Source organism: Carettochelys insculpta, chromosome 7 (genome assembly GCF_033958435.1).
Source record: "Carettochelys insculpta isolate YL-2023 chromosome 7, ASM3395843v1, whole genome shotgun sequence".
Taxonomy (NCBI): domain Eukaryota; kingdom Metazoa; phylum Chordata; order Testudines; family Carettochelyidae; genus Carettochelys; species Carettochelys insculpta.
The window spans coordinates 70,310,503-70,325,315 of record NC_134143.1 but is presented as its reverse complement, the minus strand read 5'-3'; the positions used below and the strand labels follow the sequence as shown (position 1 = coordinate 70,325,315).

The window sequence follows — 14,813 nt, the reverse complement described above, 5'->3', positions numbered from 1 at the left end:
AATGCAAACTTTAGTAGTCAGTGGAGTATTTTCTCACTTTTAATTTACTTATGTCTGATTAGATATTCCACTTGTGGATGATTTACTCTGCTCATCAGTCTCCTTTCTCTTCACTGAGCCCGATTTCAGGCACAAATCCATGTTGAATGTATGGTTAATGTTTCTAACTGTTGCAAGGGTTTTGTCACACAAAGGTGCCACAACATACATTTTTGGAGCACAATTAATAACATTATTGAAAGATATTTAATTCAGAAACAGTTTATTGTAAGTCTGCAATTTATTTAAAACTGATTTTCTATTATTTTTGTTTACCTTTTTTTTGTTTTTTTTTTCCCCACAGATCCCTGGCGATAGCCTCATGGATCCCAGGTTGGGAACCTCTGGTCTACTCTATTTAGATTATAAATTCTTCTAGACGTGCAGCTGTCTTTACTTTCTACATGTGTAGGTAGCTAGCACCACAGAATCCTGATTTCTGTTGCAGTTACTAGGACCTGTTCTACTCTAGGGATCAAAGTTGACCCCAGATATACATTTCTAGCCGCACCATTAGAGTAGCTAGAATTGATGTATCAAGACTAACGTTGTTCTCTGGTGCAGATCAGGGCTCTTTGGGCTCATGCTGGTGTCCCTTACTCCACACGGCAGTGTGGAATACCAGGGTCGATGGCCAAGTCCAGAGAGACTGATGTTTGCCTTATCTTCACTGACGTGGCAAAATCAGACTCTGGAGAATCAATCACGGTGCATTGAACCCATGGTACAGACATACCCTATGTGCTCGCACAATAATAATAAAGTATAGAACAATTCTCCTATGTATCTATATTTTTCACATTCTGTTTCTTACAAAATCTTCATGGAATCTTAGAGGAGTCAACAATATCTAAAATCTAAAACTCTCTTCTTCCTGTGCAACTGAAATATTAGCATGTCTGCACAACAACGAGTAATCTAAAAAAGTATCACTACAATAGAAGACTTGTTGAGAAATTGGAGACATACCATATGGTTACTATATACTCAAATTTCCACTCACTTGCAAAGTGCAATTGTATTTTGCTAAAACATGGCAGACAACTTACAATGTAAACCTAGATAGAATCTGACATATTTAAAAATGGTTAGATGATTGGTATTGCAGATACAAGCACAGTTTACGTTTTGGACTCACCAGACATGGCAAGGTCCATTTAAATGATAAATAAAAGTTCATGTGCTTGAAGGAAAACATATTCTACTTTAATATGAACATTTTTAACTGAGGGGCTACGATATTCTGCTCTGATCTCATTGAGAGGTCTACTCCTACAAGAAGAGAGGAGAATACAAGAGCAAAGATCTGTTGCATGTAATGGAGAGAACTTTAGGCACATACTTAGTGAGTAAAATTCTGTCTTTAGGCACTACCAAGTGAATGCACAGCCATTCCTAAATCTGATCTTAAATTGGACAAGTGGAGTTAAGTTTTGGGCTGTTTGTGCCTCAAGAGAAAACCACCTGGGCCTTGGGATAGATTTTTGTTACAAGGAATAGACTGATGCGTATGGATCTCCCCTACGATTTTTTAAAGGGAAGTACTTGGTCCTCTGACTTCCCCCTATGATCTACTTCCCCTTGTTTTCTGCCTCTCAGTGCCCATTTATCCAGTCACGTTGCTTGGTTTTCTTTTTCTTCCCACACTCTCTTCCTCGCTCTTCACCGCTGGGTCTCATTTAGCTCTGGCTTTAGGAGAATCGGACTGCTCTTGTCTTTGCTCCTTTGGGCTTTATTTTAGCCTCCCTACGCGCCCGGGGGGGAGATGGCCCCGGCTCACCTGTACTCTCAGGTCTGCCCACCCTCCAGGCCTGGCCTGGGGTTTCCAAGAATTAAAGGTTAACCATGGATTAGGCGGAGCTGTAACTATTCACCCAGCGTGACCAGATACTTCCACGAGGTCCTGGAACGAGCAGGTACCTCAGCGGTGCGACGAGCGCCCCCTGGTTCGAAACGATGCGCCTACGTTCCCCTCTGCCTCCTCACCCGGCCCAGGCCCCTGGCCCCATAGGTGCGCACGCGCCACCCGCCTCCCTCTCCTCATTCCCGCCCGCCCGCCCGCGAGTCGTTCGTCTCTGGCCACGCCTCTCTGTGGCTCGCTGCGCAGGGCGCGAGTTGAGTGTCTCTGTGCGCGCCCGCGTGCACGCGCTGTCTCCGCTCCCCTCAGGGGCGGGCGGCCTCGGAGCTTATCTTTCCTGAACGCGCTCGCTCACGCGCCCGCCCGCCCCTTCCTCCCGCGCGTCGGCGGATTGGATCCGTTGGAACGCTGCCGACCGAGTGTCGGGCCGCAGCAGAGCCGGGTGGGTTGAGGTGCGTGAGGTACCGAGGGGGAAGCCCCTCCCCCTGCAGTGCTGGGGGTCCCCTCATCCACCCCGCCCCCCCTTGCCTGGTGGGGGGGTCCCACCTCCCCTGTCCGTGGCGGAAGGGGCCTGGCCCCGTGTTAGGCGTGTGATTCCCCCCCCCACACACATTGGTATTGCCTGGGAAGCGGGGCCGAGTTTTGCAGGGGGCTGGCAGTGTGGGGGATTACGGTAAGTGACCTCCCCCACCCCCTGCACTGGTATTGCCTTGGCAGGGGGCTCTGTCCCGCGGGGGCTGGCAGCATGGGAGGTTACTCCATAGTGCTGGGGTGATTTCCCCCTTCCCAGAACTGGTATTGGCTGTGAGGGGGCGCTGCCCTGCAGAGGATGGTAGCACGGAAGCGCGGGGATTACCCCATTTCAGTTGAACTGGGGACAGCACTGGTCCTGCTTGTGGGCTACTCCGTAGCTCTGCATCTAATTAGGGAGCAAAGCTCACTGACCAATAAATAGAAAAAGCAGTCCCCTAGTTAGTCTTTAAAGTGCTACTGGACTGCTTTTTTGTTTTGATAGTATATAGACTAACAGGGCTATCTCTGTTACTGTCTGACCGTGACATGTTATTAATGCCTAGTTTTTTGTAGTGTTTTCCCAATGTACATCTCGAAGCTGCTTGCGCAATAAACAGCATTATTTCCATTGAACAGTAGAGGAAACTGAAGCATGGCAGGGACTAGCCCAAGGCTTCACTAGGTCAGTGGCAAAGCTGAGGAAAAGATGGAGCTACTCTACTTCCCAGTGGTTCCATTTATCATGGAAAAATTTGTTTCTAAATCAAAACAAAAAAGCAGTCAAGTAGCACTTTAAAGACTAACAAAATACTTTATTGGGTGAGCTTTCGTGGGACAGACCCGCTTTGTCTGTCCCACGAAAGCTCACCCAATAAAGTATTTTGTTAGTCTTTAAAGTGCTACTTGACTGCTTTTTTGTTTTGATAGTATATAGACGAGCACAGCTCCCTCTCTGTTACTTGTATCTAAATGTTTGCATGGGAATAAAATCACTCCTAATTCATAAGGGGTGGATTCTTGCTATGCAGAAGAAAATTGCAGAGACCTGTGGAGAGGTGCATTTACAGATGCAAGCGGTCACCTGGGCAGCATTGTAAAATTTGTCTGTTTCAGAATGACATCAGGTAAATGCATCAGTCTGCAACCCAGCAGGTGGAGGCACCAAAAGCGGTTGGGGCAGAGGCCCCAGGAAGGCCAGGGCTGGTTGCACAGCTCCCCAGGAAGGCAGGAACTGGTTGCACAACTTCCACAGGGGGCCTCCCTCTCCAGCCCCTCTACTCACCTTTGCCCTGGCAGTGGGAGCTCAGCTCTGAGCAGGCCCTCCTTTCTCCTCTGCTGGAGTGGGAAACTGCTGCTCCTGCTTCCTGCTGCCTGACCCAGGGATGTGGGGAGTTAGTAGTGACAGCTGGAGCTTGGCTTTGAGTGGCACCTTCCCTCCCTGCTGTGGCGTGGTGGCGGTGGCTGCTCCGAGCTCTTCCTTTCGCCCATGGCCAGAGGTAGCCCATCTCTGTCCCACCTCCTTTACTGCCCCACTGGAGCTGCCCAAAGCAACCTCACCCAAGCCGCCCTGGGCAACAGACAGACCAGTGCAGGGAGGTGGGCCTAGGAGGGGACCCTGGGAAGACCGGGGCTGGCTGAGCACCTCCCTGACCCCTCCAGAAAGGCCAAGGCTGGCTGCGTGGCTCCCTGACCCCCTGGGAGGAGAGGAGGTTTGGCGAGCATAACGCAACCCCCTAGTGTTAGTAGAATAAATAATTTCTTGAAGAAGAGAATAACCAGCAAAAAGGCTGACACTGAGCCATTGGATTTGAGAAAGACATTGAGAGCTTTGTTGAAGGTTGTTTTCAGGTTTAAAAATGTTCTCTTGCTTAGTAGGGAGAGATTTACTGTTTATCTGTGAAATAGGGTATATGTATTATAGGAATTTTCCTAGCCTCTTGCTCAAACTGCGGAGTAACTTACCACTATGCTGTGAAAATAACTTGTCACTCTTACATCTGCAAATGTTACCCATTTCAGATATTAGGTGCTAAGACACCAGACTACTAGCCTTTTAAAAAAAAAAAAAAAAACACCTAAAAGAGAATACTATGTGCTGAATCTTGAATTACAAAGTAACACAGATTTGATTTAGCAGTAAGACAAATAAGACAAATCTTGTCTGCCCAACCATGCAGACCTGGCTTGGATTCTCTTGTATGAGACAGAAAGGATTTGGAGAGATGCAGGTTTAGTGTGGGGAGAGAGTACCTCATGTAAATCTAAACAAGTTACATGAGCAGTATAAAATGCCCTTAACTTTAAAAGGTTTCTTGAGTGCTTTTTTCGTGCTGATACTTTCCTGTACAGAGTACTGGCACCTCAGCAGCACGAGACATGGGATTGCCTGTGTTGGATGGGGTGAGAGCCAATGTAGTACCGACTCCTCTTTTTGTTTTTACAGAAAAGGCACTGGGTTTCTTTATTCTTTTTCTAAAATGCAAATGTTAGTCACAGCTTCCTAGCTGCATATTGGGCATTAGCAGGTGGTTCAGAAATGCCAAACTAAATTAATGAGAAAAGGTGAGTGAGGTGTTTTTTTTTTTATTGGACAAATTTCTCTTGTTTTCGGAAGACAAAATCTTCAGAAGTTGGTCCAACAAAAGATATCACCTCATTCACCTTGTCTTTCTATCATCCTTCGACACAGCTATGCCACATTACATAAACTAAATTAAATATTGTCAAATCAATGCAAAGATATGTGTGAGAAGTACTACCTACCGTGGAATCAGTGTGCTTTTTTAGCAAATTGGGGCAGCTTCAATTTAATCTGAAAATTCCATTTGCATGAGTAATACACTTTTTCCATGGGGCATGCCTAAAACAATCACACTTGAAATAAAATACTAGATTATTTTCAGAGCCCCTTCATAATTATTGTTTTATTCTTTTTTAAAAAAATCATAATTGCTTGTATAATTCAACAATAAAAATTCTGCAGCTCCTAGCAACCTTTTATTGCTACATGTGAAATGGGCAAACTGAAGGATGGATTCTTCAAGGTTTTATGGACAGGAGTAATCCTTTGTCAATCAAGTAGTAAGCATTGCTCAAGTTTTGAAGTCTATGGGGTGACTGTTTTCGGTGAGGATTTTGCATTTGAGTAAGAGAAGGTATGGCAGGATTTAGCATTTTCCGAGTATATGGTAATGGATTCTATTTCTTTAAAAGTACATACCACTGGCCTTGCAGAGTTTGATTGCCCACCAGCATTGGCGCAAATCACAGAGGCTTATGATAGAGATTGGAAACCATATGAGTTTTGTATTCTTATTTTTATTCTTTCTATGCAGTACATTAGATCCTATATCAGCAATTTTCAAATGCGCTTACTGGGGGCTTTTCTTGTGGCCACAGCCTTCTGAGTCTTTACTTGGGAAGTGGGGAGGTAAAGGCAGTTACCCCTCTTGTTGGGCCAGCAGCAGGGATTTGGCCCTGCCTCCCTCTGGAGCCACAAACAGCAGAGGAGCAGGCAGACAATGAGTTCCCCACCTACCCAGGATGAGGTTCAGTCTTCAGCCCTAGGGTGGTAGACAGCAGGCTCTAGTCATGGGGCTTCGGGCTCCACCCCTGGACTCCAGCTGTGGGTAGCCACCATCGCATTGCTCCAACCCAACTTCCCACAGAGGGCTTAATTTGTCCTCTGGCTTGCCAGGGCTCAGTAAGTCTGCTGTGAAAATTGATGTTTGTCAGTACCACTTTATCACCTGAGCTGGGAGGCTGTGAAGTGTGCTGTGAAATGTGATATTAACAAACATTACTTTTTGCATCTGCAGACTTACTAGCTAGCAAGTCTATTAAAAAGCAAACAAAACAACAAAAAAGGACAAGGAAATGCATAGCACTCATTTGTTACTATTCTGTTTAGGTCTACTAGAAAACAGAAACTACATTATTTTTAATTATTGGGTCTACAGAAAAGCTCTACAGAAATTACAGTGATTTGGATGTGTATATATGCATATTTTCCCTAAAATAGAGTATTTAGGAAAAACTGTCAGAACAGTCAAAAAATTGTGAGAACTCCTGTGACTGATATGAAGAACAAAGATAAAAATTAACAATAAAAGCCAAGTTTTGCCAACTTTATATTGAGTACCACCACCATCTGTTCTATTGGAATTAAGAGTGCTACTCACAGAGCAAGGTGTGCTACTCAGTTGAAATGAGGTCGGCAGAATAAGGCCCTATATATATATATATATATATATATATAGGCCCTATATATATATATATATATAAATAATATAGATGACTTTGTAAAGTGAACACTTTAGAAGATAGCAGTATTGTTATGTTCTTACCACTCCACTCCCTGGCTACTTGGTGGTCCTGTTTCATCATGTTCTAACCTTAGGCAGAGGGAAAAGGACCTGATTTGTCAAATTACATGTCTTTTCTGAATATTAATGTGTGTCTCTATTATTCCTACAGAATATTAACTCGTTCTCAACATGGAAACACCATTGTTAGACAAATCAACCACACTATGCAGTTCTCCAAAGGACTGTGGGACACTAGATCCTCTGACTAGCTCTGAGAGAAGGGTATGAAAACGTTTTATATGACAGCCTATTAGTGAAGTTTTCCCATTTTGGTTAGATATTGCTACTTGATGTTTGGAGGTTGGTGGACTACTTGGACAGAATATATCTATGTGTACACTGAAACAAACTTTGAAATGGCCATGCAAACAGGAATTTCAAAGATTTCTAATGAGGCACTGAAATACATATTCAGCACCTCATTAGCATACTGCCGGCTGCAGCTCTTTGAAATTGCTCTGTTGTGCTGCCGCGTGGCTCATCCAGACAGGGTCCTTTTCGAAAGGACCCCGCCAACTTCGAAATCCCTTTATTCCTATCAGTCCGACAGTCCCATCACCAGATAAGGAATACGGGGATTTGAAAAAACTGAGTTGGTAAATTTAGTACTTAGGTTAAAGTCCATTTTGTCCTTTCTTCTCCCAAATTATCAGTATGTATTAACATAAATATTGTCTGATCTTTTTTGTTCCTTTGTCATTTTCTTTAGCCAATGAGCACAGCACTTAAAGAGCGATTAAAGAAAGCAAGACGTTCATTTAATTCCAGTTTAAGTGTGGCCAAACGTCTTAAAGTAGATATTGAAGAGAAAGATAACACCACTTCTGTACAAGGAGCTCCGCTGGCAAAAACATCCTGTTCTAGATTACAAGATAGCTGTGAAAGCCTGGAGAAGAACTGTGCTGCACGTACAAGTTTGAATAGTCCTTTACAGGAGAGACATTACTGTAGACTTGTTCAGAATTCTCCAGATACTGTGATGTTGGGGGCTGACCCTAGTCAACAAGAACTATTGGAGGAAAAATTAAGATTGCTGAAACAGGTCCAAGAGAAGGAAGAGCTGCTTCGAAGACTTAAGCTGGTCAAGATGTACAGATCCAAGGTGAGAAGGTGAATAGGTCACATAATCTCAGCTCTGAATGTTTTCTCTTCTAATATTTTTTGTAATGGAGCCAGGAAGGGGGACCTAATTTATTTAGGGACAATATCAGATCAAATTTTTGTTCTGTAAAATGACACTTTACACATTCTTAAAACGAGTAGAAAATAGAGCTAATGAAAACGCAGGGTTGAAAGTTAATTTGTTTTTCTCTTTTAAATTTATTTTCAAATTTCAAAAAATTGTGACCAAACTCTCATGCGGGAAGTGGGGGTGTCAACGATCCCCAACATGGGTGCACATGAGCCGATTTTCATTGGCACATGAGGCGGGAGCACAGTGCTGCCCTTTTTCCCCCATGCAGCCTGGACCTTGCTCAAAGCCACACTGCCTGTGTGGTAACAAAAGACCAGCTAATGCTACCAAAGACCACCTTAATGGTAAAGCTCTGCACCTTATTTATTAATGAAGCTCTTGTAAGTAGGACTATTAGTCACTTTAAAATATCACTGGCATTTGGACCATACATATGTCAAAAAGTCAAGTCGGTACTCTGCCTTGGAAATAGGTTGCTGACCCCACGCTAATGGAAAAAGAAATGTATTTTTAAGAAAACAAATACATTCTTTGGTAGTATTTCCAACCTATATTATTGCAGCATTGGGCTAATACATGAGAAACTGAAATTGAAACTGACCAACAGTGACTTTAACACTTCATGTTTTTTTCCAAATATATCTTTAACTGTTCTTGACTTCTACTCTCTTTCATTGTGAAGAGTGTCAGCAGCTGACTGGGAGACCACCAATGCTTTGTCTTGTCTACACTAGACCAAATCAGAGCTGTAATTTACTAATATTACAGTTGTATTGTGGTATGGTTAATAACAAACAAAGTGCATGCATTCTGCCCTGCCACCCCCGCATCCTCCTCCCCATTATGCTCTTGGGTCTGAATGCTGCCAGTGTGGATGCAGCAGGAGGTATTGCTGGAAACAATGTTGATTGACCAGGTATTTTCCACCATTGTTAGAGGATGTCATACTTCTGAAAGTGCAGAGATCCTATGTGTAAATGATAAAGTTCCAGCAACTTTTTGTGGGATATGGGGTGCCAAATTTTAATTCACTTAAATGCATTTTGATACCCAAGTTTCTGATCCAGTTTTAAATGGATGAGCTGTTTTTTCCCACTTTCTGTCCTAGACTGCTCTGCAACAATAATATGAATTCCGCTCCAGAAGAGGCTGAAATTCGTTCTCCATATAGTTTTTGATTGTAATTGTTTGGTGGATACTTTAGTTAATGAAATTATTATAGAATATCTGTAAAGTTTCAAACATTATTTTTTTGTAATTTTTGCAACTCAGTAAGTAAGCTTTTCCCCATTTCAGAATAACCCATCAGAATTGCAGTCTTTGATAACAAAATGGAGATACAGCACCCAGTTGATGCTTTATGAACTGCAGTCAGCTTTGTCTACGGATGGCAAGAAACTGAGCCTTGCTCTGTTGATAGACAATTTTGGATTGGAAGACAAGTTACTACACTACAGTAGAACAGAAGAAGACTTTACAGATATATAATTTACAATTACAAAAATCTGCATTGTAAAAAAAAATTCAGGAAAGATTGAATATAACCTGATTGCTTCATAAGAATTAAACCATCATGACTGTTTCAATAATGAATTGTTATAATACACTGTTCTTATGTATATACTGTAAGATGCAGTTATTTTCTTAAAGGAATTATCTCCATAATTTATATGGCAGAAACTTACTCATTGAGAAAATTGCCAATAGTGGATGTAAAAATGAAATCCTAGTTAGTTTATACTTAAAACAGCTAGCTGCATCTTCTGTGATCAGTTTTACATAGTTCATTCTCTTGTTTGATATAACGGGACCAAGTTGGTTGCTTTTCTAGTTATACTAAGATGTTAAGGAATTCAGCACATATATATTTTGCTAGTCAGCTGAGCTTTGTGAGGATTAAGTTAAGGTGTGTTTGCATATTATCTGTTACTGATGCAATATTGAGTTTTTATACCTGGCTTCATTTCTTGTAATACCAGAAACAATGCATACTCTATGGTACTTAACAAAAACAGAACGGTGTCTAATGCATTTAAATTGTTGCATTTAATTTACCTTTCTGAAATCATTCCTCATAAATTTTCCACTTTTTATTTCTTGCATTTTAGTTCTAAATTGTGAGTGGTATTTTATTAGGTTAATTAGAGAGTGTGTAAGAGAAACTGATTCCTGATTCATCATCCCCTCTTTGACCATCCATTTATTTTAGTTGTATCTTTCTACACTGAATTTCTTTTTTTGAAAACTCTTCACCCAAGCTGTGTCTACACTTGCATTCCTCTCTCAAAAGAGGAATGCAAATGAGGGAAATCAAAAATGCAAATAAAGCACTGATTTACATTTCTCATACTTCATTTGCATAATCTCTTTTTGGAAGAGATTCTTTCAAAAGACAAAAAAGCAGTATAGATAGGGTTTATTTTTGAAAGAGCCCCATCTACACTGCTTTTTTTTCTTTTAAAAGAATCTCCACCAAACAGATTACGCAAATGAAGCACACGCTATGTAAATCGGTGTTTCATGTGCATTTTCAATTTCCCTCATTTGCATTCCTCTTTTGAAAGAGGAATGAAAGCGTAGACACAGCTGCAGTGTAAGTTCATAAGAACGCCCAAGTGTCTCATGCACCTCTAGAATGCACCAACTAGTTGTGCGCATACAGGCTACATCTACACTAGCCCCAAACTTCGAAATGGCCACGCAAATGGCCATTTCAAAGTTTACTAATGAAGCGCTGAAATACATATTTAGCGCTTCATTAGCATGTGGGCGGCCGCAGCGCTTCGAAATTGGCGCGGCTCGTCCCGACGGGGCTCCTTTTCAAAAGGACCCTGCCTACTTCGAAGTCCCCTTATTCCCATCTGCTCATGGGAATAAGGGGACTTCGAAGTAGGCAGGGTCCTTTCGAAAAGGAGCCCTGTTGGGACGAGCCGTGCAGCAGCGAGCCGTGTCAATTTCGAAGTGCCGCGGCCGCCCGCATGCTAATGAAGCGCTGAATATGCATTTCAGCGCTTCATTAGTAAACTTCGAAATGGCCATTTGCGTGGCCATTTCGAAGTTTGGGGCTAGTGTAGACACGGCCACAGATTCTTATTCTGCTGCATGTTAGCTTTATTGTACATGTGCCCATTTATGCTTCCTTCTGATGTACCTGTAGGGAAATAAGGAAAACAATTTAGTTTAGAAGTAGCATATATTCATTTTGTCATTCCAGATGCTTCTGTCCACCAGGTGATGCTAAATTCTGCAGGAAGGCCCTCTTGGGTGGATGAATTTTACTGCCAACTAGGAATTTATGTAAGCCATGTTTATTATTAAATCATTTCATAATCTGTATGGTTACAAAGAAGAAAAGGGGACTAAAACAGTGGCTCTTCAGCCCTGGTACTTTGGAACTCCAGCCCTGCCCCCAATGAGGGCTTCGTAAGATATAAGACAACTGGGAAGAACCTTGGATGGGTAATTAGACTAATTATGAATCATAGTTAAAACAATAAAGAGAAGTCAATTGTCATAGAAGGCAGAAACAGCAATCAAAAAGTTTTGTTAACAAATGTAGTGTTTGCTAAAAAAAAATATTAATATTGTTAAGTAATGTCAATAGGGCTGACTTGAGGCATATTTCCTAGGAAAGAGGAGAGAAGAAACAGTTGTGGTGTGGGAGATTTATAATGGCAGGTAATTTGTGTGCTGGTCCATCTTAGACCACTTGGTAGAATTAACTAAAGGCTCCTCTTTTCAGTTCCCATAATCTTTGGGGAGAGAGGTGGTATGAAAATAAATTGCATACCAACACATCTGAAGTTAGACTCCATTAGTGGGGGATAGTGACTGCTTAAAGAAGAGTCTTGTAGGGTAGTTCTCTAATAAGGATTATTTAATCTAAGGACTGTAAAATTTATCCCACTTCACTGAATTTAAAAAAAAAAATCTAAAAGCAGAAATGAGAAATTAATAATGATTTAAAAATGAAAAATGTTCAGTACTTTAGAATTCAAAATTAAGTTTGTGTGTAGACTTAAATTGCATTACCCAGAATTTAAGTGTTGAAAATCAGTTCATATGTCACTTACCAAGACTGCTGAGTTCAGAAGTGCGTATCAATTATAGGAAGTGAAAAAACAAGACGTGAAAAAATAGTGTTGAGAGCATTTTCCTGTGATGTTTGCAGACCTTGACCTGTTCAGTGTGCAATGGCAGCAACTAAAGAGGTAAAACACACATCCTGGACTTAGGTGTTAAGCAGGACTGTGTTTTTCTTTTTAAATTATAATATAATCAAGCTAAATTGTCTAACGTAGCCTATCATCATGGTAGCATGTAGCAATGCTGATGAACAGTTTTGTTTTAAATAACCAATATATTTGTGATTTAATTCTACACATATATTAGTAATTTGAATGTTAACAAAACTATTTTTAGTTATTCTATTTCTGTTTTAGGAAAATATAAGGGGCAAGAAATATAAATAAAATTCAGAGTTTCATTAACTGCTTCCATTCTTCAGGATCCTATGAACATGCATTGTAGACTATAGAATACAAAATGTCAATGTTCAAAACTTCTGTTTTATAGTAATAAACAGGTGCCTGTCATTAAGCTATGAAATCATTTAAAACTACAGTTTACAAAAGCCACACCAAAACTGGGTCTAAAACATACAAAGTACCCTTCATACTCAGTCTAGTAAATAAAGGAGGAAATCTATTCATTTTTAAAGAGAGGTGTCCAGGATCAGAAAAGGAGAGAAGCAGCGATGAACTAGCATGCATTTATGGCTGTAGAAGTACCCTTCTAATATTCAGTTTCAAAAAGGGCAGGAAATGTTCTCATTCTCAGTCTTTCAACTTCTGCCTGAAGAACTGAAATTTCTTGGGCCTGTTCTTTTGCAAGATCCACTAGTTGTCGTCGATGCACAATATCCTGGTAACGTTCCTTTGCAGCTTTCTCTGCAACCAGTTGTGTGTCTGCAAGCAAAATACCAGAAATGGCTCATACTAGAGAAGATAGCTGTTTACTTTTGGGGGGAATTTTGCACTACTGTGTGCATGCATAATTAGGGAACTGTACTTATTTTTAGTATGTTGTGCAGAAGAAAGTTTCTGCTGGAATGTTGTTGTACTTCTGCCTTTTGCTTGCACACTGCTGTTCCCAGCTATATCAGGCAAAGAAAAACTCAGCCTGCCTTCAGAACACCTGGGAGTGTTTGGCTAGATGAGGAGTCAGGGCCTGTGGGAAGACAGGCTATGTGAGACTGCTAATGGGTCAGCCAGGAGATTATAAGGGCTAGTGCTGGGGAGACAGACTGAGGTGGGGTGGTGTAATGGAAGTGGAGGCACAGGGCCATAAGAAGGGAGGTGCAGAGCTACAGGGAGAAGGGGAGGGGGAGGGCTAAGTGGGGACACAAACATATGAGGGCAGGGAGAGGGTGTGTAGGGCCACACAGGAATGAGACACATGGAGACACAGCAGAGATACCTCACTGGGAGAGACTGAGGGTGTGTATGGGGAAATTTCCTATCAGTCACTTGCCAACCCCACCCAAAAAATAAATCCATACTTTTCCCACCCATATGCAGCAAACCCCCAAATTCACATCCAGGCTTATTCCCAGCAATTATTTCCCTGTCCTTCAGCTTCTCTGTTACCCCTGTCTCCCCCAAGCTTTTGGCGTGCTTCTGAAGAGGTGCAGGAAATAAGATTCTATACTGCAGTTGAAATGAATTATTATTCAGAGTTCTGTTTTAATATGCTTAGTAGGGAACCTACTTGTTAAAAGTTTCAGAAAATGTTTCTTCTTGTCTGTATTGTTAGAGACATCATACATGTTGACAGGTATATTGAAATAAATGACCAAATTAATTAAAACTGCTATGCTTACATTGTGTTATTTTGACAAATAAAATATACAGAATTTACATATTTTGTGTACACAATTTTTAATATTTTGGTGCAGAATTCCCCCAGGAGTAATTATAGGCCCTGCCTCCAGGTATCTCATTTTGTATGGTGTGGGCTACACATTTGACAGAGCTCATACTTGGCGACCAATGTTTGCTCTTGCAATGTTTTGCTACTTCTGGGTTTTGTCCAGGCACAAATGGTGAGATGAAAAGGGGTGAATTTATTTTTCATAGGACTAAGACCTACCAAATTCTCTACTGTTGCAAATAGTAGTACTTGTGTGACTTCAGTGGAGCTTCCCCCATTTACACTAGAATCAGTTAGTTAACTTGAGTTACACCAGGAGCAAAAATCTGAAGTCATATCCTTAGAATTAGATGGATATTGAAATTGTTCTCTTAGACAGGGCAATACCAGCTGTGAATATGTAAAATAAAAATTTGCTGCTGGCAATGCTTTGTTCCTGGCGTTCTGCTAATGGAGAGCAGAACTGACCAACTTTGGAGATGTATTTTATGAATGTCCTTTACTTGTGACCTAACGTGTGCTACAGAATGTGACTCACCGGCTGCTTCAAAGATATGCTGTCTTTCTGAAACAGACACAAGCATTTCTTGGAGCTCCCGGCTTAGTTTGTAGTTAGCTTGTTCTTTTAGACAGATGCGCTTCTCCAGATCTTTAAATATTTGCTGACGGTTCTTCACGTGCTTCTTGTGCAGCTGTGCATTTCCAGTTGAATAAAGCAAATATGCAACTTTATTAAAGATACCTGGACAAACTTTAAGGAAATACAGCAAATGATGCACCACCTTGGGGTTCAGTTTGCTTTTATATTTGTCTAGTTAGGACAATACAACTTTATTTTACACAGTACATTATCTTTCATACAAACTGTATTCCAACATTCTTTATGGAGTTACAACATAATGGCTGTGTC

At 41.3% G+C, this 14,813-nt stretch overlaps 2 protein-coding genes across 3 annotated transcripts in view; one reads left to right on the top strand and one right to left on the bottom strand.

The window, feature by feature from the left end:
• Window positions 1-2,168: 2,168 nt before the first annotated feature.
• On the top strand, window positions 2,169-10,266 carry SFR1 (SWI5 dependent homologous recombination repair protein 1). 2 transcript variants are annotated; one of them, XM_074999895.1, is made up of 4 exons: window positions 2,169-2,339; window positions 6,887-6,999; window positions 7,487-7,879; window positions 9,269-10,266. In XM_074999895.1, exons 2-4 carry the CDS (start codon window positions 6,907-6,909, stop codon window positions 9,458-9,460), a joined length of 678 nt encoding a protein of 225 aa, XP_074855996.1. In that variant the 5' UTR covers window positions 2,169-2,339; window positions 6,887-6,906; the 3' UTR covers window positions 9,461-10,266. The 2 variants fall into 2 exon arrangements, with proteins under 2 accessions (XP_074855996.1, XP_074855995.1); XM_074999894.1 differs by having other exon boundaries at window positions 2,169-2,349.
• A 762-nt stretch (window positions 10,267-11,028) lies between these two features.
• Window positions 11,029-14,813, bottom strand: part of CFAP43 (cilia and flagella associated protein 43) — a 92,591-nt gene continuing 88,806 nt past the window's right edge. The window contains exons 38-39 of the mRNA XM_074999213.1: window positions 14,442-14,595; window positions 11,029-12,939 (exon numbers count right to left, since the gene is read on the bottom strand). Of these exons, the coding sequence (XP_074855314.1) occupies window positions 12,767-12,939; window positions 14,442-14,595 (327 nt within the window). The 3' untranslated portion in view covers window positions 11,029-12,766. The remainder of the gene's footprint in view (window positions 12,940-14,441; window positions 14,596-14,813) is intronic.